Here is a 26,086-nt window from a genome sequence, read left to right on the forward strand (position 1 = left end):
GGCGAGGAGTTGAGTGAGTCTCGAGGACGGCAGACAGCACGAGGTGGCGTGCTGGGCATCGTCATGCCCAGCACGCCAGCGCTTCCTCCCGCACGGCCCGGATATCCTTAGAGAAGGATTGTGTCTGTTATGGGATCTCTGTGTCACCCAGGCTATAACGAGACACATTACGAAGTTCCTGTACTGTCTTCGTTGAAGTCATGGATCCGGCGTAGACTGCTTGTGTGCTTGCTATCTTGCTGAACTAAGTATTCGGTGTATTTTTTGTCTATAAAGTATCTATAACATGTATAAGTATCTATGTAAGTATCTATTAACCTTACAAAGGCGAGGATATACACTTTCGGGGCTACGGTATATACGAGATAACACAACAGGGCCGAACCGCTGGACAGAATTCACAACTGACCTCTTAGTTCAGCAGATGTTCAAAGTGCAGGTTATGAACTCGGGAGTGTACACATGCCGTGCCATCTGAACCTTTGGTGAACTTCGGTCAAGAGAGAGAGAGAGAGAGAGAGAGAGAGAGAGAGAGAGAGAGAGAGAGAGAGAGAGAGAGAGAGAGAGTCCTAGAGTCTGTACAAAGATGTGGTCGGTCATTCCCCCCACCTCTTACAATTCTCTACTCCAACAGATTCCCTTACCAAGGCAACGTCTCCTGAAACACCAGTGAGAGTGTTTCCTTACTGTCTCTTCTTCCAGTTGGGAAAGTCTTGAGTTCACCGCCTCCTTACTTGTACAGCAAGACGCGTTCAGTCTATCATACTTACGCCATTGTTGGGCGCAAGGCGCATCCCGTCGCATGCCTCTCGACAACACTCCAAAACCCTCTCTCTCCCACCCCACATACAATCCATCACCCAAACTCCCTCCCCCTCCTTACCACACCCTCAGCCCCTAATCCCAACCCCACCCACAACCATCCTCCCCACTAACCACCACCCTCAGCCCTCTTCCCCAACCACCACCCTCAGCCCCCCACTCCCAACCAACCACCCTCAGCCCCCCCACTGCCAACCCACCACGCTCAGCCCCCCACTCCCAACCCACCACCCTCAGCCCCCATCCGACTCCCCGCCCCCACCCCCGGACACTTGCGCTTGACTCACTCAGACTATTTTCGTAACACATCTCGATTTATCTGAATGTACCGAGTGGCAGATCACGTATCAGCTCAAGTGGTGGGAGAGAGAGAGAGAGAGAGAGAGAGAGAGAGAGAGAGAGAGAGAGAGAGAGAGAGAGAGAGAGAGAGAGAGAGAGAGAGAGAGGAATGTCGTGTGAAGTGACAAGGAATTGTACTAGCCCTCTGGCATGACGGCGACAATGCGACCCATGTCATAGCCGATGCCGGTACACACCCTCGAGTATGATGGTCTGGTCCCCCTGACCTGATCAAGACCAGCGGCGGCCGTGAGTGAAGAAGAGGCAAGGATGGTTTGAGCGAGCGGGTGAAGGGCAGTGAGGAAGTGGGTTGAAGACAATGAGGAAGTGGGGTTGAAAGCAGTGGAACTATGAGACGGTTTCCGCCACATTATCTCAATGAGACACCACAACGATTTCTGCCTCACCACGCCCTCCAACCTGCCTCACCACACACTCCCCACACACACCATCCTGCTTCATCAAAGTCCCATCTCGCACCGCAACCTGCAGACAGACAGTAGCAGCGCCCAGTACCGTACGCGCTTCAAAGTTAGAGGAGCAGGCCACTATTACAGCATCAAGCCGCCAACCAGGCACCACCTATGCACCAGCCGGGACATTACGCCATCATCAACGGTGTGACACAACCTTCCGTAATGCTAAGGTACTACGCGGCCCGGTCGCCAAGGAACAAATTGTTCCCTTCAACTTTTTTTTTTCTTCTTCTTCTCTCTCTCTCTCTCTCCACGGCAGTCATGTGGTGACATAAATATACTCACGTGACCCCCCCCCCTTCCTCCCACCAGCCTCACGCGCTTCGCCCCTCTTGCAGCGGCAGCACGGGCCTGGACCGTGATCACTAGGCTTTGCAACGCTGTATTCACCAGCGGTTGCAGCCACACACTAGCTACATACACACACACACACCTTCCCTCCTCACTATCCCCGTCAACTCCCACCTTTATCTCTGTCACCCCGGTAAAGAAAAAAAAAAAAATGACGCTCTTTTCACATAATTCATTACGTATTCAATTACCACAGAGCTGCAACGATTGCCAGCGGGAGAGTTATTTAAATGGTAAATTAGACTCCTCCTCCGTCTGGGTGTTATCGCAGAGCAGATCATGATTTACAGAGCAGTGGCGGGGGACACCCGCCCTACCTCCCCCTGCCGGGTGGTGCAACACCCTGGTGGTGGTGGTGGTCCCAGCTGCTGTGTGGTGATGAGTCCCCTGCTACATAATTAACACCCCCGCCCCCCTTGAGCACTACGGTACAACCCTCGAGCACGACGGAACGACCCCCTGAGGACGACACGGTGCGCCTTTTGAGTTATAATGTCCTGGCTTCCGACGTGGCCCTTTTCTGGTTGGGTCTGTAAAGAAGGCCCAGGGCATCGTAGTTTGGATTTCGCGCTGAACGATCGCACCGTGGTGACGGATCGAAGACACCAGTAGTACCTGCAGTCCCACACTGTACTTTGTCAAGTGCAGCAGCATTAGTCTTCGCTATAATGGTGGTATTTATAACCAGGCGAGGGTGTGTGTGTGTGTGTGTGTGTGTGTGTGTGTGTCTCTGACCATTACCTCGCTAACAGTAGTATAAGTTCATCTCATCCTTCTCTGAATAGAAATCATCCTTCGTATGAAATATGTCTTAGGAAAAAGATTTTCAAGAGTGGAGTGTAGGTGTGTGTGTGTGTGTGTGTGTGTGTGTGTGTGTGTGTGTGTGTGTGTGTGTGTGTGTGTGTGGTGTATGTGTGCGTGTGTGTGTGTGTGTGCGTGTGTGTGTGTGTGTGTGTGCGCGCGTGTGAGGGGGAGGGAGGGTAAGGGGCGTGTCCACAACGTGCCTGCCTGGGACCAGCACCCGACACTAGGCCCCGAGGCGGTGCCAATACACCGTTCAGTCGCGCGTGAGCTTCCCTCGCTGCCAGACGCCGGGCCTCCCTCCCTCAGCACGCTCGCTCGTCGTGTGCACCGGCCCAGCCTGACGGCCTTTTTAAACAGAACCTCCCACTGCCGTCACAGTGCGCGGCTCACGGCTTTTATCTATTTCTTTATTAACACTGGGTGCCACCGCACCACGTCCCTGCAGGAATTATCCAAGTCCATGCACCCTGAGTCATAAAGTGAGACGCTGAAACCTGTGACCTGAAGGAAAGTTTTAACCCGACTCTGAAGCGGTTTGAACAAGTAGTCCATTTTTCCTGTGCGAGGTCAGTGCGGGTGATGGGGTGTAGTAATGCAGGTGACAGGGACACTGACCGTATACACCAGACACCCCACTGACCTCCACAGACAGCCACTACTCGACCCTCCCTCCTGGTAATATCGTCTACGAACCCCCCTTGAAGACTACCCGCTACCAACACCCACCGCCCGTGAGCCAAGGACTGAAAACGCCAGGAAGAGTGTGAGCCGGGAGCTGTTGCTAGGCTGCTGGTCCTCCCCAACACCGGTGCACATTTCATTCCGGTGTAAAAAGTAAATCCTTGCGAAGTTTATTGCTCGGTGTTGCGAAGTTTACTGGTCGGTGTTGGTTTTGTTTCCAAGGTCGGAGTGGTACGTGCAGAGCACCTGGGTGTTTAGGTAACACCGGCGCAGTGCTGTGTACAGACACACTGGCTGTGGCGGGACTCATGAAACATACAAGGATGAAGCAGGAACTGGAGGACTTCCTCACCTTCGCCTCCGACTCGCCCGACACCCTGGTGAGGGAAGATGTCATGATCGTCTCATCCTCACAATGCTTGGTACGTCCTATGCTACCTCCCCTCCCACACATACCCCCAACCACCCCTCCTCCAAACACCATACACAGTTGGGCCTCCTTTTCCTCCCGACACCACGTGGAATAAAATATTTTCACCCTGTTTGGCAGGGATACAACTTATGACGGGCACTCGTGCATTGATCGCTAATGACTCTGGCTGTTGTAACACCGGCCCTGACACCTATGCTGGCACTATTCCACCAGTGATACCTGACAGCACCAGTGCCGCTGACCCCCTTGGCCGTAATATTACCACATACACAAATGGCAACAGTGAACCCACAGCTTCAACCTGTCTACTCAGACAACCAGTAACCCTGACACAAAATCCATCACGGGGACAACAGTAACCTCAATTCTTACTGGCACTGATGGCACCAGTTATCCGGGCAGTAGGACCGTTAACTGTAGCTAGCAATGCCATCAACAGTGACACTCACACTCCCATGACCACCGAGTACCATCAGTGACCCTAACAGTGGCACTGCAAGTGACCCTGCGACAGGACAGGTGCCACCTGAGCACTGATGGTAAACCTAGACTTTGCCAGACACGTCAACATCGGCAATGTCATCAAAACGGACCCCTACCACCACTACCATACCTGGCCCCTACCAACTGATAGCACCACTAACCATGACTGACACTGATCCGGGATGTGTTACCACCACTTACCAACCTGTGGCACCCACACTCCCCCTGGCACAAGTATGAACAGCGAATCTGGTTATTATAGTTCCGGCACTGGGTCCCCACCTCATACCTAGTCACGAGCACCATCAATAACCATGTTGACGTCATCACTCGCCCTGGCACCTGGACATTAGTGATCATCTCTCTCATGTCATCAATTAGCCTAACCCTCGTGACAACACTTATCCCAACAGTGATGTATTGACACCAGTGCTATCACCGATGCTATAACGAGTAAGAGTGTACCATCCATGACCCAAACACCTCCAAAGGGCGCCGACAGATCCTTTCAACCCAAGTGAAAACATTTTCCCCTTTCGTTCCAAGGTGAATGGAAGTACGTAAAGATTTTTTTTGAAGATGTAAAATGAGTGACTGTAGCCTCTCCACATTAAAGGGAGCGTTATGTAATGAGCGTTTGGGTACATGAACGTTATCAGGTTAGGGAAAAAGAATCCTTGAGCAACTTGTTTGATGACTTTCAAGCCAGACAAGTTACACAGTAACTTGTCTGGCTTGAAATTCATCAACAAAAAGTTGCTAAACGTTTTTTTTTCCTTCCTAATTTAATGTAAATGCCCCCCCCCAAAAAAAAAAATACTCATCATTAAATGCTCCTCAACTGTAGGTATTCATATCTCGGGTGTCGTCTCCCTCAAAAGAGCCTTACTTTCACCTGGAAGGAAAATATACAACAGTTGAATAAAAACAAACTGTTGACATTCTGTAAAGGAAGTTGCTGAGCACACCAGAGTACCACTACCGACCCTGGCTCTGGTACTACTGCTGACCTTGGCTCTGGTACTACTGCTGACCTTGGCTCTGGTACTACTGCTGACCTTGGCTCTGGTACTACTGCTGACCTTGGCTCTGGTACTACTGCTGACCTTGGCTCTGGTACTACTGCTGACCTTGGCTCTGGTACTACTGCTGACCTTGGCTCTGGTACTACTGCTGACCTTGACTCTGGTACTACTACTGACCTTGGCTCTGGTACTATTGCTGACCTTGGCTCTGGTACTATTGCTGACCTTGGTTCTGGTACTACTGCTGACCTTGGCTCTGGTACTACTACTGACCTTGGCTCTGGTATTACTACTGACCTTGGCTCTGGTACTACTACTGACCTTGGCTCTGGTACTACTACTGACCTTGGCTCTGGTACTACTACTGACCTTGGCTCTGGTACTACTACTGACCTTGGCTCTGATACTACTACCGACCTTGGCTCTGGTATACTGCTGACCTTGGCTCTGGTATACTGCTGACCTTGGCTCTGGTACTACTATGACCTTGGCTCTGGTATTACTACTGACCTTGGCTCTGGTACTATTGCTGACCTTGGTTCTGGTACTACTGCTGACTTGGCTCTGGTACTACTACTGACCTTGCTCTGGTACTACTATGACCTTGGCTCTGGTATTACTACTGACCTTGGCTCTGTACTACTGCTGACCTTGGCTCTGGTATACTGCTGACCTTGGCTCTGGTACTACTACTGACCTTGGCTCTGGTATACTGCTGACCTTGGCTCTGGTATACTGCTGACCTTGGCTCTGGTACTACTGCTGACTTGGCTCTGGTACTATTGCTGACCTTGGCTCTGTACTACTGCTGACCTTGGCTCTGGTACTACTGCTGACCTTGGCTCTGGTATACTGCTGACCTTGGCTCTGGTACTACTACTGACCTTGCTCTGGTACTACTACTGACCTTGGCTCTGGTACTATTGCTGACCTTGGCTCTGGTACTACTGCTGACTTGGCTCTGGTACTACTATGACCTTGGCTCTGGTATACTGCTGACCTTGGCTCTGGTACTACTACTGACCTTGGCTCTGGTACTACTACTGACCTTGCTCTGGTACTACTATGACCTTGGCTCTGGTATACTGCTGACCTTGGCTCTGGTATACTGCTGACCTTGGCTCTGTACTACTGCTGACCTTGGCTCTGGTACTACTACTGACCTTGGCTCTGGTATACTGCTGACCTTGGCTCTGGTACTACTATGACCTTGGCTCTGGTACTATGCTGACCTTGGCTCTGGTACTACTATGACCTTGGCTCTGGTATACTGCTGACCTTGGCTCTGGTACTACTGCTGACTTGGCTCTGGTACTACTGCTGACTTGGCTCTGGTACTACTATGACCTTGGCTCTGGTATACTGCTGACCTTGGCTCTGGTATACTGCTGACCTTGGCTCTGGTACTACTGCTGACCTTGGCTCTGGTACTACTGCTGACCTTGGCTCTGGTATACTGCTGACCTTGGCTCTGGTACTACTACTGACCTTGCTCTGGTACTACTGCTGACCTTGGCTCTGGTACTACTACTGACCTTGCTCTGGTACTACTATGACCTTGGCTCTGGTACTATTGCTGACCTTGGCTCTGGTACTACTATGACCTTGGCTCTGGTACTACTACTGACCTTGCTCTGGTACTACTATGACCTTGGCTCTGGTACTACTACTGACCTTGCTCTGGTACTACTACTGACTTGGCTCTGGTACTATTGCTGACCTTGGCTCTGGTACTATTGCTGACCTTGGCTCTGGTACTACTACTGACCTTGCTCTGGTACTACTACTGACCTTGCTCTGGTACTACTATGACCTTGGCTCTGGTATTACTACTGACCTTGGCTCTGGTATACTGCTGACCTTGGCTCTGGTATACTGCTGACCTTGGCTCTGGTACTACTGCTGACTTGGCTCTGGTACTACTGCTGACTTGGCTCTGGTACTACTGCTGACTTGGCTCTGGTACTACTACTGACCTTGCTCTGGTACTACTATGACCTTGGCTCTGGTATACTGCTGACCTTGGCTCTGGTACTACTGCTGACTTGGCTCTGGTACTATTGCTGACCTTGGCTCTGGTACTACTGCTGACTTGGCTCTGGTACTACTACTGACCTTGGCTCTGGTATTACTACTGACCTTGGCTCTGGTATACTGCTGACCTTGGCTCTGGTTACTACTACTGACCTTGGCTTCTGGTACTACTGCTGACCTTGGCTCTGGTATTACTACTGACCTTGGCTCTGGTACTACTACTGACCTTGGCTCTTGGTACTACTGCTGACTTGGCTCTGGTACTACTACTGACCTTGCTCTGGTACTACTACTGACCTTGCTCTGGTACTACTGCTGACTTGGCTCTGGTACTACTACTGACCTTGCTCTGGTACTACTACTGACCTTGGCTCTGGTATACTGCTGACCTTGGCTCTGGTACTATTGCTGACCTTGGCTCTGGTATTACTACTGACCTTGGCTCTGGTATACTGCTGACCTTGGCTCTGGTACTACTGCTGACCTTGGCTCTGGTACTACTATGACCTTGGCTCTGGTACTACTATGACCTTGGCTCTGGTACTACTACTGACCTTGGCTCTGGTACTACTACTGACCTTGGCTCTGGTACTACTACTGACCTTGGCTCTGGTACTACTATGACCTTGGCTCTGGTATTACTACTGACCTTGGCTCTGGTACTACTGCTGACTTGGCTCTGGTACTATTGCTGACCTTGGCTCTGGTACTACTACTGACCTTGCTCTGGTACTACTATGACCTTGGCTCTGGTACTACTACTGACCTTGCTCTGGTACTACTACTGACCTTGCTCTGGTACTACTATGACCTTGGCTCTGGTACTACTGCTGACCTTGGCTCTGGTATACTGCTGACCTTGGCTCTGGTACTACTATGACCTTGGCTCTGGTACTACTACTGACCTTGGCTCTGGTATACTGCTGACCTTGGCTCTGGTACTACTACTGACCTTGCTCTGGTACTACTACTGACCTTGCTCTGGTACTACTATGACCTTGGCTCTGGTATTACTACTGACCTTGGCTCTGGTACTATTGCTGACCTTGGCTCTGGTACTACTATGACCTTGGCTCTGGTACTATTGCTGACCTTGGCTCTGGTATACTGCTGACCTTGGCTCTGGTATACTGCTGACCTTGGCTCTGGTACTACTGCTGACTTGGCTCTGGTACTACTACTGACCTTGGCTCTGGTATTACTACTGACCTTGGCTCTGGTACTACTACTGACCTTGGCTCTGGTACTATTGCTGACCTTGGCTCTGGTACTACTGCTGACTTGGCTCTGGTACTACTACTGACCTTGGCTCTGGTACTAGCGAACAGCCCGCCTGACATTAACTCACCTTAAACCTCCCTCTGGTGCTGAGGTTACCTAATTCTTGTAGTGCTCTGAGAAAGCAAATGCCTAGTCTCATGGTATTACCAGGTCCTGGTACTATCCTCACCTTGGTAATCTTAGGATGAACTTGGAACGACTACCTGAATAACCTAACTGACGTTTGGAATCAACTTGAACTTGGAACGACAACCTGAACTACTTAATTGACTTTTCGGATAGACTTAACCAGGCATCAACTGATACATGGTCCATTGTGCACAGGCATTACCAGACCATGGCACTCCTGATCTTGGCAACTCAGCAGTGCCTGAGCCTGGGAAATGGCTTGGAGTGCTTGAATTCAATATCAAATTAGCACTCTCCGACATTGGCCCAACTGATTTTGGCACTCTTTGGAAAAGGCAACTGATAGGCGCCACTGATTATATCACCACCTGAAGATGACAACCCCTGAATGACACAAGCGATTCTGGCACTATCCGAAGGTGACGACGTACGATACAAATGATGCTGGCACTCTCTCAGGGTGACAACATCTGACCGCGGTACTGCAAGATTACTTTTACTTCTATCATTGCCCGACCTCGACCTAAGCATCACCTTGCAACATCAAGCTCTGAGACACGACATTAACTCACCTTAAACCTCCCTCTGGTACTGAGGCTACTTAATCCTTGTAGTGCTCTGGGAAAGAAAATGCCCAGTCTCCTGGTATTACCAGGTCCTGGTACTATCCTCACCTTCACCACGATATTCCCTAAAGCTGGCAATATTTGCCCTTAAACAGTCCTTAATTCTGGCATAGCTTGACCCTGACATTCCTTTATTCTGGCACCAACTGACCAGATCTGATATCCCCCAGTTCTGGTACAACCTGAGCCTATCACTCCCTAATTCTTAGCAAGACTTGACTCTCAGATTACCTAACAGTGACGCATTCTTTCTGGGACACACTCCTATCCTAGTTATACCTACCGACAGACACCGAGATTACTGACTAAAATCAACTCAGGATTCCATATATATATATATATATATATATATATATATATATATATATATATATATATATATATATACGCGGTTTTGACCTATCAAATACTACATATATTCATGTGTATGCACCTACATACCCGTATAGGCATATATACAAAATAATACATGCAAGTACAAAGACGTGAATTTAGGCACATCTACGAAACCATTAAACTAATTAGTTACTATCCTTGTTCCAATCCATTTGATACTTGATCGACTAACCCTGTACAAGAACTGCAAATCATCGAAATTCTTACAAACTATTCTGGTTTTCGAAGGATTTCTTAAATTTCAATGGAAAACTTTCTAAAGCCCCGAGGCAGTCGTCGAACTGCTCTTTACCTCACCTTCATGTTTTGTTTCATTCCGAAGCCAAAACTAAAAGTAGAACCCTGCTTCAGAAACACTCTTCTGTCTAACACCCATATTATCTTTATTAATCTTTCTAATCGGTAACCCCACTAGGCTTTGTACATTCTGCATCATTAGACAATACTAACTTGTTCTGAACTAGGCTTTGTACATTTTTCATCATCTTTAGACTTAAGTTCTCTAGGCTTTGTACATTTTTCATTAGATAATGCTGAATTAGGCTTTGTATAATTTTCATCATATTTAGCCTTAAGTATGTTCTGTACATTTTTCATTTTTAAACAATACTAATGTTAAATAAATGTCTACTTCTGAAACGTCGTGTCTCTGTTTATCATGTTTTCATTATCATTCTCGTTTATTAGCAATTTAAGGGGGTTTATTAATCAATTACTAGAAATGTGTAAAACGTTATAAAAAGATTACATTGGACAAGCATTCCTTTGTACATTCCTTTGTATCTTGCCATTGCATGGCATATGTCCACGTAGTAATTACCGTCTACTCTGTATCCTAAAAATCGCTTACCGTAAGCAATGTTGCGCGTTTTTAGCCTGTAAAGCAAGAACTAATGGAAGTACTGATCAGCGTCTTTAAATATTCGCCGAAATGTAGTAGTTCCGTATTTTTGGGTGGGGGCCGACTTCGGACTTGCCTCTCAATTGAGCTAGGCTAAGCTTAGATTAGGTTTGTGGTTGTGGGCGCGGAACCGTCAGCAAACTTGGAGCTTGGTACAGTTTAAAGTGAGCTAGGCTAAGTTTACTTAGGATTTGAGGTTTCGGGGGAGGAGCGAGCCCTCCGGCAACTTCGGGCTTGGTACGAAAAGTTGTTGCAATCACAGGGGATCCTTTACGTTATCTTTTGCACGAAGTTGGAAATACTTTTTTTCCCTAAAATGTTATGACTCCCGCTGGACTAGTACTTTCTTCAGTGACTTTCAAACTTTTTTCTAATCATCAGAACAGCAGCTATAGAAATCTCGATGAAGGCAACAACCCTTACACGTTAAATGTAATGATTTACATTTCAAGTGGAGAGATTACTTAAATAATTTCCCTTAAAACAAACACGCATAGATATACACAGAAACAGCATAGTAACTCTTTACCTTTTTTTTTTTCAAATAAGTATTTTCCTAAATCTAATAATATATTTTCTGTCCGCCGCAGCGGACAGAGTGCAATGAATTTGGGGTTACAGCTTCGGAGAGGCTGGGTTAACCCAACCCGCTAAGCACGATGGTACGGCCTTGAGTACAAAGGCACGACCCTTGGGTAATACTCAAGCATTTTCAACGGAATCTAAAGCTTAGGTCGAAGAACAGAACAACAACCATACAGTATTTCGTTGAGGAAAGACATTTGATTTCATAATGGAGTACTCTGGTGTGGACGCGGACGTGGTGGAGAGGGTTGCCGGGCCTCCAACGCCACCACAATTGGTACCTTCAAAACCACAACCACCACCTGTTCCCGACCCTCACATCTCACCCTGAAGTAACCCGTCAGAAGCAAACGTGTCACCTCAACACTTAATACCGTTTATCAACTCTGCAGCTGTCCCTTGCAAAGCGTACCAACATCACAGTTACCGAAAAAAAAAAAAAATCGTACCCAAGACTCATATCGTCGGGCTTAAAGGGTTACCGACTTTTCTCCTCTACCAAATAACCTAAGTTCTAGGAATGTTCCAAGAAAACATTGATCAAATGTAAAAAGTTTTTTTCACGGTTATATATTAGGAGCGAAGCGTTGTTTAGAGAAAAACTATCATCAACGTGGAAATATACCGTCTAACACGCTCATTACTGAGCGGAGGGAGGTGTATAAGTAATAGACCGTCGTTAAATTTAAAACACATTCTGCAGTACTTCACAAATATCCTGACATCCAATCACAGCTTAAAACACGAAAAACACCAAAATGAACCTCCAACCTTCTAAATAAATCTAGTCCAACACAGGCCTTAGAATCGTATATCTGGTCTCGTTTGCAGCGCAGCTTGCTTAGTCTCGTCAATCGTACAATCTTGATTTTACACGTCAACGCGAAGCTGCATGCCACATATGGCTACAGCTGGTACAATGATATCAGTTTCAGTCGCGGTTGTGATATACAGTCTGCATAAACCTATAAACCTAATGTCCCCAACAGAATAAAGACATACGCCAAAATAGACGCCTGTTATTTTGCACGCGCATACTCTAACACGTCAATCTGATGCACTGTGAAAGATGTGGATGTAAACAGTGGAATGACTGAAAAAAGAGGCTTTTTAATGTGTTCTCTAAAACAAATTCTTGTTCACAGCTGTGTTTCTCCAAGTACAGTCCGCCAGAACCTCGTTTTTTTTTTTCTTACTACGCGTATTAGAAAGATAAATAAGAACGGAGATTCTAAGAAAAGCATGCACAAGAAACTGACCACACACACACACATACATACATATATATATATATATATATATATATATATATATATATATATATATATATGAAAATGTTGAATACTTAAACACAAATGGTAATCACAGGAAATTCTCAAACAATATCGTTGTAAATAAAAAAGTATTACTGGAACATTAAATAAAACCGACATCAAATACACAAAGGATATACAGTGAAATGATTATTAATAACCAGACACCCGTTCACTGAGCGATCCCCCACTATAATATATAAAAAAAAATCGTTATGAAATGATACAAAATTATCATTTGCACAAATTAATGATGATAATAATAAGACATCTACAATTTGCAAGTTATATATAGAACAATACACCGGATATCAAAACAAAAACAGCTGACCGGATATTGATAACAGCAAATATAGCCTTCCTCACACGAAATTAGTAAACAATATTAACCCTCATAGTCTTAGCAGATTATTATTAGGATAAAAAGTACATAAGTACATTAGAAAATATCATTCGATGAAAAAATTATTCCGAAAGTAGTAAAACAAAAATTACCGTCAGCAAACGAAATTACCGTAGGGAACCAAGTGCAACAGTAAGACCAACTACGTTCACTTCAATCACTGAAAACAATATACGGAGACCATCAGTTTTATTATCATATTCATCTAATGATACCACATCACAAAGAGACCCTTATCCCATCAACGTACAGAAAACAAGGAAAAAATCAGTCACAGAATTTTACTAAAGTAAATAAACATAGTTGAGAAAAATCATCAAATCATCTATTCTGCTGTCTTGGTTTTGCTATATCTATGGCTCTTTTAAAAAACAATAAACACATAGTTAAATGAGAAGAGCATATTCTTGTCAAAAATATGTGCTTAGTGTATCTACAGACTCCTATAATCAAAGAACCCGATGCAGACGAGGTATTTCTGATATCAAAGGAGAAACATGTTTTCTCCGCATGTGCTACCGGGCAAAAATATCAGAATGACTTATCTAACAGAGCTGTACCTCAGTGATTTTAATTACAGGAAATTTAAGTACCTGTCATATAATCCAACCGTACCGCCTAACTTATAGAGGATGCTTTGGCTACATCCTGTTAACCCTTAAATAACAAATCCAATTTGTCAGTTGCTAGGATCTTTTCGGAATTGCTGGCTGACACGAACGACTTCGTTCTCCGTCCGTTCGTTTCCGAATGCGCTGATAAATACTGCGGTTCAAACATATCAAGCATTTACATAAGATGAAAAAAAAAACTCGCAAAACATTAAATCATATTAAACGCGATTAAATTCTCGAAATAAAGCTATCAGAGGACTGCAACAAACGCAAACATCCGAGCAAGATATCACGTTTGGTGTGTGTGTGTGTGTGTGTGACGAGTGCTGTAGATGTATGTATAGGCGCAGGCGTCGAGGCGTGCCCGTAGTAATAATAGTAGGCGGCTCTTGGCACCAGTATCTACGGGAGGAACCTGTGAACACACACACCGGTGGCTCGGCTGACACTGCTTTCTTACTGCTGACATTACCGCCTTACTTCTTTGCTAATGACACGCCTGACGTTATCGTATAAACTTGCTAATACGGTCGAGAAACTCGTTTTTTTATCACCACTGACCTTACTAGTTACGAAACACTTTGATATAATTATCCTCGTTCATTAATCCAGAGACACACTAAACAGAGGAACTTGTTCGAGCTGAAACCTGGCCAGTTGCCAAGACAAAGGCATGCCGCTACTGATGCAGCAGTAACCGTTTTACTGGTTGGACAAGGTTTTTTCACATTTCTTGATTGATGTAGACATACAACACAAAAGTCTCCGTTTTTATGAAAATGTCTTTCTTTTGTATAAAAATATATATATATATATATATATATATATATATATATATATATATATATATATATATATATATATATATATAATACATAATGACCATCATGTTCTTTCGATACAAAGAACTATTTCACTTAGTTCCTGCTCATGACTTCCGTCTAACCTTATGAGGCTCCAAGAACACTCGGGAACTTGGCCATGCGTGTGCGTCTACGTGCAAAGAGTGCAGGGCAACTAAATGAATATATATATATATATATATATATATATATATATATATATATATATATATATATATATATATTTATGTGTGTGTGTGTGTGTGTGTGCGCGCGCGCGCGCCCGCGAGCGCGCACAGAATTAAATACAACAGCATATTTAGAGTTGATAATCTTCTTTCTTAATCTCCTCAAGTATTATTCTACCATCAGGTCAGTGTTCAAACACCAGTTGTCGGAAATTTTCCACATATCTATCTATTCAAGTTTTCGCCTTCACAGAGGCATCATCAGGAAACTACTTTTTAAAAAGAGAAAAACTGCGTCACAAAACCTGGATAAGCAAAAACGCAAACAAAATATAAAAACTCGGAAAAAACACGGCAAATAGCACATAAACGTATGGGAAAACACTTAAATTTACAATTTCATGAAGGGTAGTACAATCTAAATACAACATATGGAAAGATGTATTTAGAGGTTGCTAAAGTGTGAGGCACGAGTAAGCATTTTTCTTATATATATATATATATATATATATATATATATATATATATATATATATATATATATATATATAAGAACGTCTGGGTTCGACTTTGTTCCTTTAGCCATAACTTCTCTAACTTAACGAGGATCTCTATTACAATAGAGGGAATATCCCGCTGAATGCCTTGCTTTGTAGATTAACTAAAGTCTGGGACGTGTGGGTGACATATGCCAACCTTCAAAACGACAGGCAAAACTAACGATGTCACTCTTCAAAGCACTAAGGTTCTTCTGACAGGATTATTGTTGCGTGTTCAAATACTCTTTCGGTTTTCAATGTGTAGGAAGTTGCCAAATTAACAATGTGCAAAGAATAATCACAGCCCTCATCAGATGTCAAAAATTTGAAAGCAACTGGGAACGACTGAATTCATCATGATTTACATATGTAAATAAATGGCAAGCCACGTATCCAACCTACACACGAGAATTATCGTTTCCTTCAGGAATGATTGACGAGGAATATGAAATAATTATCGTGTACATATAAGGGCATTATCAATACAATTAAAGAATCAATGAAACAATCGAGTGCCGAAACCCTTCACCGCTCAAACTCTAGTCATTAAAAAAAAGGATAAGAAACAAGTGAAAAATTTCACTAACTCAATGCTCAATGGATGAAATATACGCAGCGTAACAGAAAACAGAAAAGCTGACAGTGGCCTTAAATTGCACTGTGCAATCTACATACATGAAGAGTATAGTATACATGCAAGACATAAGAAAGGGCTGAGGGAGGAGTGGTGGAAAGATGCATTTCTGGTGAACTAAGGACAAGTGAAAAAAAAATTCTTAAAAGTTTTAGCTAGAACGTTAAAACCTTTTATACGCATTCGCTCAATGAAGATAATTTACTTTTCCAAACAGTTTTCGTGAAAAATCTGAATACTTCTCAAAGAAACATTAATCTCTTTGTAAATGAAGAAAAGAGCCTTAAGAGAGTGGATCCCGTCTAGCGTAATTGATGGGTAGGCGGCAGCGGCTGGCCTCTCCTCACGCATTTATCGAATGGTAACAATGACTCTACCCTAACTTGCTCCAGCACTTGCCAGAGGGTGGTAACTACTGATAAAACGCTTCCACGGTTTCCTCTACCTGTTACTGAATACTTTCAATGGAGGTTATATTCGAGCAGGCTCATGAAACACATTCCTTACTGTACGCGAGCAATCCTTAACCACCCACGGAAGGGGGGGGGGGGATTCACCATGCGAAGAACTATCAAACTCAACCTGCATAAAAATAGCAAATACGAACTTTTATAGACTATATGCTCTGAAACACTGTTGAAAACAATACACTTAAAACGACTGTGCCTGCAAATTGTTCACCAGTTCAGAGTAGGTAAACAGTTTCCGGAACGGTGAGGATGCGAGTCTTCACCGTACAGTGACAGACTAAACTGTGATAACAGCTCACAGTGTTAAACTTCTTAAAACTCAAGAAACGAAAAGCCTGCTGGAAGAATGGCTGCACTCGAAGCTGGTAACATTTAATCTAATCAGATTCATTAACTGTTGCCCGGGGATTTCTGGTCACCTAAACAAAATGGACAATTATGTCGTGGATGCGCTGTGCGTAGCTACTGTCTTGCCGAGTCCAAATTTAGCCCGCTAACTCCACCGCCTTCAGAAAACCTTGGTTCATCTGAACTATCAGTTCTAAGAACAAAAGATTGGCTGCATAGATACATAATTGTACCTCGTGTCACATCTAATCACCCTTACAACAGCAATTATGTTTGTCACATAAACAGCATCATAAGCCAGATTATAAAACAGCCCAACTATTCATTAAAATTCTAAGATTTATACTTTAAATGTGTAGGCAATACATACATTACTGTATACAGCATGCGCTAAGAATAAAAAAGGAGTTGCATTAAAAGAATTATCAATAACAAGTCAACTGTACTTGCAACCGAAAAGATAAGGCAGAGGCAATGAGTGAGAACAGCAGACTGCAGAAAGGCAGGAAGACGATGACAGATGAAAGGCACAGAAATCAAGGAATGGGGGAAAGAAAAAATGCAGCAATGAAAGCCAAAATGAAAGAGGTAAGCACGAGAGAAGTGAAAAAAGGGATGGAAGCGTTAAGGGACGTAAAAGGGGTGGAAGCAAAGGACTGGCAATAGGAAACAGGAGAAAAGGGTAAGGTAAGGTCGTTGGAGAAAAGCGGTTAAGTCTTGAGGAAGAGAATTTGGGAGGGAGGAAGATAACGGCCGAGAAGCAAAGAGGTATAATAACAGGAACAAAGTAAGAGTTGTGGACCAGAGTTCAACTCCACGCTATCTACACGCCGTGTTTCACTGTGTCAAAGTTAATTAGTCTTGAAAGGGGCCTTTACTTCAAAAAACGTGAAAACAATTCTCATGAAATATTCACAGATACGTGCATTTGGGCATGTACAATGAACTGAAACAGTATGCTGTATAATAACGCAGAATATTAAGAGAGGGGTTTTGAATATCAAACTAATGCATTTCATTTCTGACAACTTGTAGGCCATGTCACATCCTCCTATCAGGCCCAGAAATCATCAGTGACTTCATAGCCTATTCACTTGACCACACGACTTGCTCTTGACGTCACAGTCCCAAACCAAGGCTACAAATTACTAGTAAAGTTACAGCTTTCAAACATGGTACAAGACTTACCAGCAACTTGGTCTCCACTGTTTATGGTCGCACCTGGTGTTGTATGGCTTACAACTCAAACCGTTTGCCACGAAAGGCCATAGTATCCTTTATAAATATCTTGACAAACTTGCACACTTGATTTCCTTTTGTGTCAGAAGAAATACGCGCTGCCTTGGATGAGAAACTTCACGAAAGATTCCTCATTAAAGCCAACTTGCAAAACGTAAACATGAGCCATTTAAAGATGTTCAGCTTAGGGATTACGTGCTTATCGACGAGACACGAAATGAGTTTTATAATGAAAAATTACGGTCTTATACAAAATAGTGCACTTCTCATATTTCTTGTTTTATAACAATTAGTTTACTCTTTCATTAGACTGGATATCATTGAATTCAATTACGGATTTTGATACCAGTTGATTTGATGATTTCGCTCCCGTTATTTTGATGTCTGAAATACTTTATTTACAAGATGCCTCTGTGATTCTTAAGCATATTGATTACCTAATTATATCATTATAACATGAAGCAAACATTCTGTTAAAAGGAAACAGGTCTTGCTTCAATTTCTTTCTGGAATGTAGATGAGAAATAGAGGCATCCGAAGGTAAATCGGTACAAATTTTGTACCAAATATCAGGTGAATGAGGTTATACCATCTTAAAAACGGAGAGGTACGGTAACCTTCTGTCAAGAGACTGAAGACCAACCAGTTCGAACATCAGATCATAATTACCCAACGCATGACGACCACAATAAACAATCATGCACTTTTATGAAACTCGACTAGATGAAACAGCTGAATGAAATGAAAGCATATACACGAATCATTATGGGTTCAAGAAATTATATCGACAACTTTGTGTTGCTTAGTTTCCCTGTGTCTGTCAGGCATCTATTAGCTAAAGGTGGTGTTACACCTGCAAAGAAATGATAAGCACGTGGCAAAAATCCATAGCCAAGTAAAGTGGACGTTTCAGGCTAGTGACAATATCAACTTTAACCATAGTTTGTCTGTCATTTCTAAGAGAAACGTACATTATATATATATATATATATATATATATATATATATATATATATATATATATATATATATATATATATATATATATATAAGTATCCCTTGGAATTGGGGAGAAAGAATACTTCCCACGTATCCCTTGCGTGTCGTAGGGGGGGCCTGACAATTCTAGCCCCCCCATTTTTTTTTTTAATTTTTGAAAAGAGAGAACAGAGAAAGGGGGCCAAGTGAGGATATTCCCTCTACGGCTCAGTCCTCTTTAATGCTACCTCGTCATCGCGGGAAATATATATGGAGGGGGAAAAATTATATATATATATATATATATATATATATATATATATATATATATATATATATATATATATATATATTTCCTGGGGATAGGGGAGAAAGAATACTTCCCACGTATTCCCTGTGTGTCGTAGAAGGCGACTAAAAGGGAAGGGAGCGGGGGGCTGGAAATCTTCCCCTCTCGTTTTTCTTTTTAATTTCCCAAAAGAAGGAACAGAGAAGAGGGCCAGTTGAGGATATTCCCTCAAAGGGAATAGTATGAATATATATATATATATATATATATATATATATATATATATATATATATATATATATATATATATATATATTTTTCATACTATTCGCCATTTCCCGCGATAGCGAGGTAGCGTTAAGAACAGAGGACTGGGCCTTTGAGGGAATATCCTCACCTAGCCCCCTTCTCTGTTCCTTCTTTTGGAACAAAAAAAAGTCTTATATTGGCAATGATGAGGAGTTTGCAGTTCAAAGATTTTCCAAAAGTAGAGAAAGGAGTATGATATGTAAATTTTGTGAATTTTAACTATAATTGCTCCTAAATATCATAGTTATACACACATCATAAAAATAAATTACAACAGACTTTTCCATAAACTGTAACTTTGCACACACACACTATCATTCTATATCAAAACTGCCATCAAAGGAAGGTCTTCCCCTCTTCAGCTGAGAAATATATTGTAACTATGTCAAGTCTATCACATAGAGCACTGAGAGTGATCACTAAAGCATTTAGTTGTTGCAGCTGGACTACAGCGAGTGTGGGGATGAGGCTCAGCCATCACCCAAACACATGAAGCTGTTCACCGACTCTCCGCCCAGCCCAGACCGCCAGTTCTGCTCCTCTACAACTTCTATGGCCAGTGACTCGGCCCACACACCCTCAGAGGTTAGTTTTACCTTCCTACATCATATTGACATGTAGTTCCTTTCCTCGCTTGCCATGTCTCGTCAAATTTCACATGTCATATCCCATTATATAAAATTCAAAAATATTATTTCTAATCACACAACTATGACTGACAATATGTGTAACTGCCTTTGAAAAGTACATCTGTGATTCACACTTCATTCTTGCTTTGAAAGGTCTGGAGTGACACATTTCAGTCCTGAAAATGTCAACTTCTAGCAAACCACTATTATTGTGTAAAATAATATCTCTATGCAAATCAGTCATTAACTGTCAATGATAAGGCTCCTTTAGATTTTCTTTTAATGCACTGTCTATATCAGAGAGAGTACCTATAATGAGATTTTGCTCAAAGCATGGTTAGTATACAGCATTCACTATATATCTTGTTTGATTTACAATACTTCTGCACTCACAAGTCTTCCATTATTGATCCTTAGTTGATCTAGCATTTCCTTTAACCACAAGCTGTACATTTGATTACTCACTCAAACTTCTAATCTTGCTGGAAGAATCATCAATTAGTTTTTCCATCTTTTTTGTAGTTTTTCAAATACTTAAGTTTGGTGTCTTATTGATGCATTCCCAGGAATACTTTCACATTTAATTACTGAAGGTGATTTCATCTAATATGCAAAGCTTTCAGCTCTATCATCACACCGCTCATTATCTGGCTTGATAGTATAGTACAATCTTTATATGATATGCTCTTTCCCTACCGGGTCCTTGTGAGGTGCTATTATATTGTGTTATTCCATACTTATTTGTAAAAAATTTTCTTTGTTAACCATCAAGTTTTCTTCCCATTTTAGTCCTTTTTTCATTTTTCTTTGTCTTCTAATCCTACCGCTTCAAAGATTGTGCTGTCACCTGCAAAATCATTTGAGTTAACTTTCCTTTCCTTCACTGCCTGTGAAATGTCATCATAAACAGTACTGATGCTAATACTGTTCCTTGTGGCACACCCAAAAGAACACCACTAGGTGTGGATCTATTGGCTATCATTGTCCATTGAAATTCCTTGAACCATCTTCTTACTTTTATCTTGAATTGTTTCACTATCTAATAAAACTCTTAGTTATTTGATAATGTAAAATACAGCGTACAAGAAAACAGATTCCATTCTCCTTTCTATCTGAATTTCAAAATTGTACTGAATAATAATTACTATTTAAGTGAACATTCTTACACACACCTAAGCTTATACCATATCAGTGAATTGGCTCTGTGCACTTTTACCTGACACAAATCCATGTTGGCTTTCATTTATATAACTGCTGTTAGTGAAATGTTCCACTGTGATTTTCTATCATACTTTCAAAGATAATAACATAAAATGTCAACTAACAAGTCTATACTGCTTTGGCATAAACTTAGACCCCTCCTTTGTGCACTGGTTATGCAAATTTCCCTTTGTGAAGATCTGCTCTCCTCCTCTGCCTTAGCATTTACTTTCTTGGTTTTCCTTTGGACATCTTTTCTTTCATTGAAGAATGGTTGGAATTCAGCATAGGCCTAGGAATGGGTTCTCTTCAAGTTAATCTATTGCCATTTAGCAGTTTGTGATATTTCAGTATATGTAACTGCATTATCATCATAACGGTTAATCATATTGTCACCTATCTTATTCTTTTTTTGTGCTGCACCATCTTAGATGCTTTCTGCAAGTCACTTTCATACTTTTCACTTCCTGTAAAAGGTCAAAACCCAGTTTACTTGTTCTTTGCTTAGTTCAAATATGAGAATAGAATTTTTTGGTTCCTTTTCATACATGTATTACTTTCTCTTGATTCGGTCTGTTTTCTTTCATGCAGTTTCATTATTTCTGTCAGCAAATCTTAATTTCTTACCTTTTTTTCAAGCTCTTCACTCCATTCTTTGCTTATTGCTATTATCCAACTGTCAATCCTGGGCTCTTCTGTAACTTACTGAATAGCAGTGTATTCACTCTCATTGGAGATCTTGTAGGTTTTTCTTTGCTATCATTTTGGTATATTCTAAGTTTACTCAAGCGATTTTGCTGCCATACACAAAATGTCATATACATTTCTCTTCTCTTGAGTTCTTTTAACCTCTCATGATAATCTAAATGCTTTCTTACTGATTTTACATTTGCTTCAATTCTTTCTTGCTTGTTGATTTCTCTTATCTTGATTATGACCACATAATATCGAAGTATTCAAGTTTGTTTTTAATGTATACACTGAATAGCTACATCACCAGTGCTCTCTCTCTCTCTCAGGGTGAATGTTCTCATTATCATTTCACTCATTACCCAACCAGATAATGTTATTCTGTCAATGAGAATGATTGGAGGTAAATGTGAATGTGCATCATATTCACAAAAGTCAGTAGATTATTACACTGATTGACCTCAATGTTACACACCAACACTAAGAAGCTTTTTTGAGCCAAAACAATATTCTGACCTAATTCCAAACCTCTTACAGCACTATTGTTCATTGATTTTTTTCTGACAGTGATCCACTACTTATCCCAAATTTCTCTTTTCTCATCCTCCAGAAAAGATAAGCAGTAAAAGACAGTTAACTTTCTATGATGCTCCCATTGTTTATACCGAGGTATTGAAGAAATGATTAGCAGTTCAACATATACTGTGTACCCATCCAATGTACATAGATTTGCAAGAGTCCAATAAAACCTGTAGCTTGTATTGCACTAAATGTGACTACTCAATTCCCTTCATACATATTGAATAGCTACATCACCAGTGCTTTCTCGCTCTCTCATTATCATTTCACTCATTACTCAATCAGATGTTATTTTGTCAATGAGAATGATTGAAGGTAAATGTGAATGTACAATCTTTTACATCACCCATTACTTAGATGAAGGCCAGGCTGAAAATGATAACTGCTATCATCCTTTTTTCTTCTCAACAAGAATAACAAAATTTCCTATCAAGTCAGGGATCTCTCTCTGTCAAGCATATAATATGCTTCTCTTTATGAATGTTAAAGAGAACAAACCATTATCCACACAGAAAGGTGCATAAGTTATCCTTTCAAGAAGCTTAACAGTATTAATGCATAGAATACATGAAAAAGTACTTATATATGCCAAAAAATATTAAAGCTATCATTTCAAGATGCCTAAGATTAGCAACCTAAGCCTAAGCCTTTTGATAAACCCTCTGGGTTTTTATTCAGGAAAATAGTTGTACTTATGTCATACATTTTTAGAAGCAGTTTCAAAATCATCAACCATGATACAGTAGGTGGCACAAGACTGAAATAGTTCAATCCACAGAATCTACGGGAGGATGATGGTCCCAAACGATCATGTTTAGTATGTGGTGACATTGCCTCAGGCTTCCATTATGGTGTGGCATCATGTGAAGCTTGCAAAGCTTTCTTCAAAAGAACCATCCAGGTAAGTAAAGCAATCTCTTTCTAACTTCTGTGAGAAGTATTTAATGTAGTTTAATGCTAATGATTGAAAAAATGAATCATATTATTAGGAATTTGATGATATGTTCATTAGACTAAGAGCAATAAAGCTATGAACACACAATTTAGAAGACTGGGTTACCAGGGCAACATAGAGTACACATGCCCTGCTGCAAATGACTGTGAGATCAACAAGAGAAGACGGAAAGCATGTCAGGCGTGTCGGTTCCACAAGTGTCTACGTGTTGGCATGCTCAAGGAAGGTGTGAGGTGAGTTCTTTTTCCTCTTGTACAAGGATTGGTGTAATTAGGCATGAACTTTAGTGTTGTATACTCGTTATGATCTAAAAAGAGATTTTAGGATCTAGCATAGCTCCCACAATGTCACAATGTTTGTTGAATCTTTATCCAAGGTACGACACTTTTCTACATTTATGGTATATGTGGGATTTTGCCGACTTCTCACTTTCCAGCTTTGCACCGTAAATCAATGAATGGGGTATGTCAGAGTAAACAATGAGCAAACTAAATATCATAAAATGATAGTTAAGTATCCCTTATTCATTGCTTATGAAAATGTATTATCACAAGTAATAGCTATTTAGTGTTAACTAAAGCTTTATATATATATATATATATATATATATATATATATATATATATATATATATATATATATATATATATATATATATATTTTTTTTTTCATACTATTCGCTATTTCCCGCGATAGCGAGGTAGCGTTAAGAACAGAGGACTGGGCCTTTGAGGGAATATCCTCACCTGGACCTCTTCTCTGTTCCCTTCTTTTGGAAGAAAAAAAAAAAAAAAAAAAAAAGGAAACAGACGAAAGAAATGGCCCAACCCACCCCAATACACAATGTATATACATACACGTCCACACGCGCAAATATACATACCTATACATCTCAATGTACACATATATATACACACACAGACACATACATATATACCCATGCGCACAATTCACACTGTCTGCCTTTATTCATTCTCATCGCCACCTCGCCACACATGGAATACCATCCCCCTCCCCCTCATGTGTACGAGGTAGCACTAGGAAAAGACAACAAAGGCCCCATTCGTTCACACTCAGTCTCTACCTCATGCAATAATGCCCGAAACCACAGCTCCCTTTCCACATCCAGGCCCCACACAACTTTCCATGGTTTACCCCAGACGCTTCACATGCCCTGATTCAATCCACTGACAGCACGTCAACCCCGGTATGCCACAACGATCCAATTCACTCTATTCCTTGCCCTCCTTTCACCCTCCTGCATGTTCAGGCCGCGATCACTCAAAATCTTTTTCACTCCATCTTTCCACCTCCAATTTGGTCTCCCACTTCTCCTCGTTCCCTCCACCTCCGACACATATATCCTCTTGGACAATCTTTCCTCACTCATTCTCTCCATGTGCCCAAACCATTTCAAAGCACCCTCTTCTGCTCTCTCAACCATGCTCTTTTTATTTCCACACATCCCTCTTACCCTTACATTACTTACTCGATCAAACCACATCACACCACATATATATATTCCAATTCCAATTAAAATATTATATTATACACATCAGGTCTGTGCAGTGCTATGAATGCACAATCTTCATACATTTACAAAAATTCCTCGTAATCCTATGTATTACTGTCTTTCCACTAATCCAGACGAGTTAAAATGCACCCAAACACAAAATAAAGAGAAAGAATCCATTTCACTTATAGAGGAATATGTCATATTCAAGTACTAGATACGATACAATAGCTGTCCACCTTAATGTAAACAAGCTACCTTTCATCACACTTATGGCTCACTACATAAAGATATCAATGAACAGTTCCTTTTGATACCATTCGAAAGATAAAAGTGTGATTAGAAAATGACCACTTAATTGTGCATACAAATGTAAAAAACTATTAATCTTATTACAATTATAAAACTACTAAATAACAGTCATAAGAGAAGTAAACTGGGAATAATAAGCCAAAAAATTGCCACAATAACTGGTAAAGGTTACCAGATCTATAAAGCAGCCTGAACTAACTTGCTGATTTGTGTCCTAGAAACTAATCAAATATGGCAGACTTTTGACTGCCCTTTTGTTTTTATTAAATTTTTTTTTCTGTTGAAAAAAAAGGATGTCAGTGGTGTTGGATAATAATCTAGTGCTAGAATCTAAGGGAAATCTATCTATCTATATCTCTGATGTCTGTTCCCTTTGGGACATCCCTCGAGAGGGTGGCCATGGCAAAAGAGCCTCCATAACAGGTGAACCCAAGGAAATATAGATATCTCATGTAGTCCTTCAGGTGACTGGTGAAAATAACGTAAAGTTACACTCTTAAGTTAAATTACCTGGCCTATCTATAATCACTGACTCTTTCTGTTTACACATAAGGAGGCACCTCTTTGAGAATTAAGATTTGCTGAATAAGGATCCAAATTCCCCATCCTGTGTAATGGCAAAAGGGCAGTTGCCAAGCTCAACTTGTTAATTTATCATTATCAGAATCACGTAATT

The 26,086-nt window shown here is 41.7% G+C and overlaps 1 protein-coding gene and 1 long non-coding RNA gene across 8 annotated transcripts in view; one reads left to right on the forward strand and one right to left on the reverse strand.

The window, feature by feature from the left end:
• The window catches only part of LOC139758798 (steroid hormone receptor ERR1-like), a 301,766-nt gene that overhangs the window by 255,285 nt on the left and 20,395 nt on the right, over positions 1 to 26,086 (forward strand). For 6 of the 7 annotated variants that reach the window (XM_071680612.1, XM_071680613.1, XM_071680609.1 and 3 more), the window contains 3 exons: positions 19,974 to 20,117; positions 23,409 to 23,531; positions 23,694 to 23,818. In XM_071680612.1, coding sequence (XP_071536713.1) covers positions 19,974 to 20,117; positions 23,409 to 23,531; positions 23,694 to 23,818 — 392 coding nt within the window. Of the gene's footprint in view, positions 1 to 3,032; positions 3,896 to 19,973; positions 20,118 to 23,408; positions 23,532 to 23,693; positions 23,819 to 26,086 lie in introns of those variants that run through there. The other variant, XM_071680615.1, reaches the window with a different exon arrangement.
• LOC139758800 (uncharacterized) overlaps positions 1 to 26,086 on the reverse strand; it is a 281,740-nt gene that overhangs the window by 232,394 nt on the left and 23,260 nt on the right. The window lies entirely within an intron of this gene.

Source organism: Panulirus ornatus, chromosome 31 (assembly GCF_036320965.1).
Source record: "Panulirus ornatus isolate Po-2019 chromosome 31, ASM3632096v1, whole genome shotgun sequence".
NCBI lineage: Eukaryota > Metazoa > Arthropoda > Malacostraca > Decapoda > Palinuridae > Panulirus > Panulirus ornatus.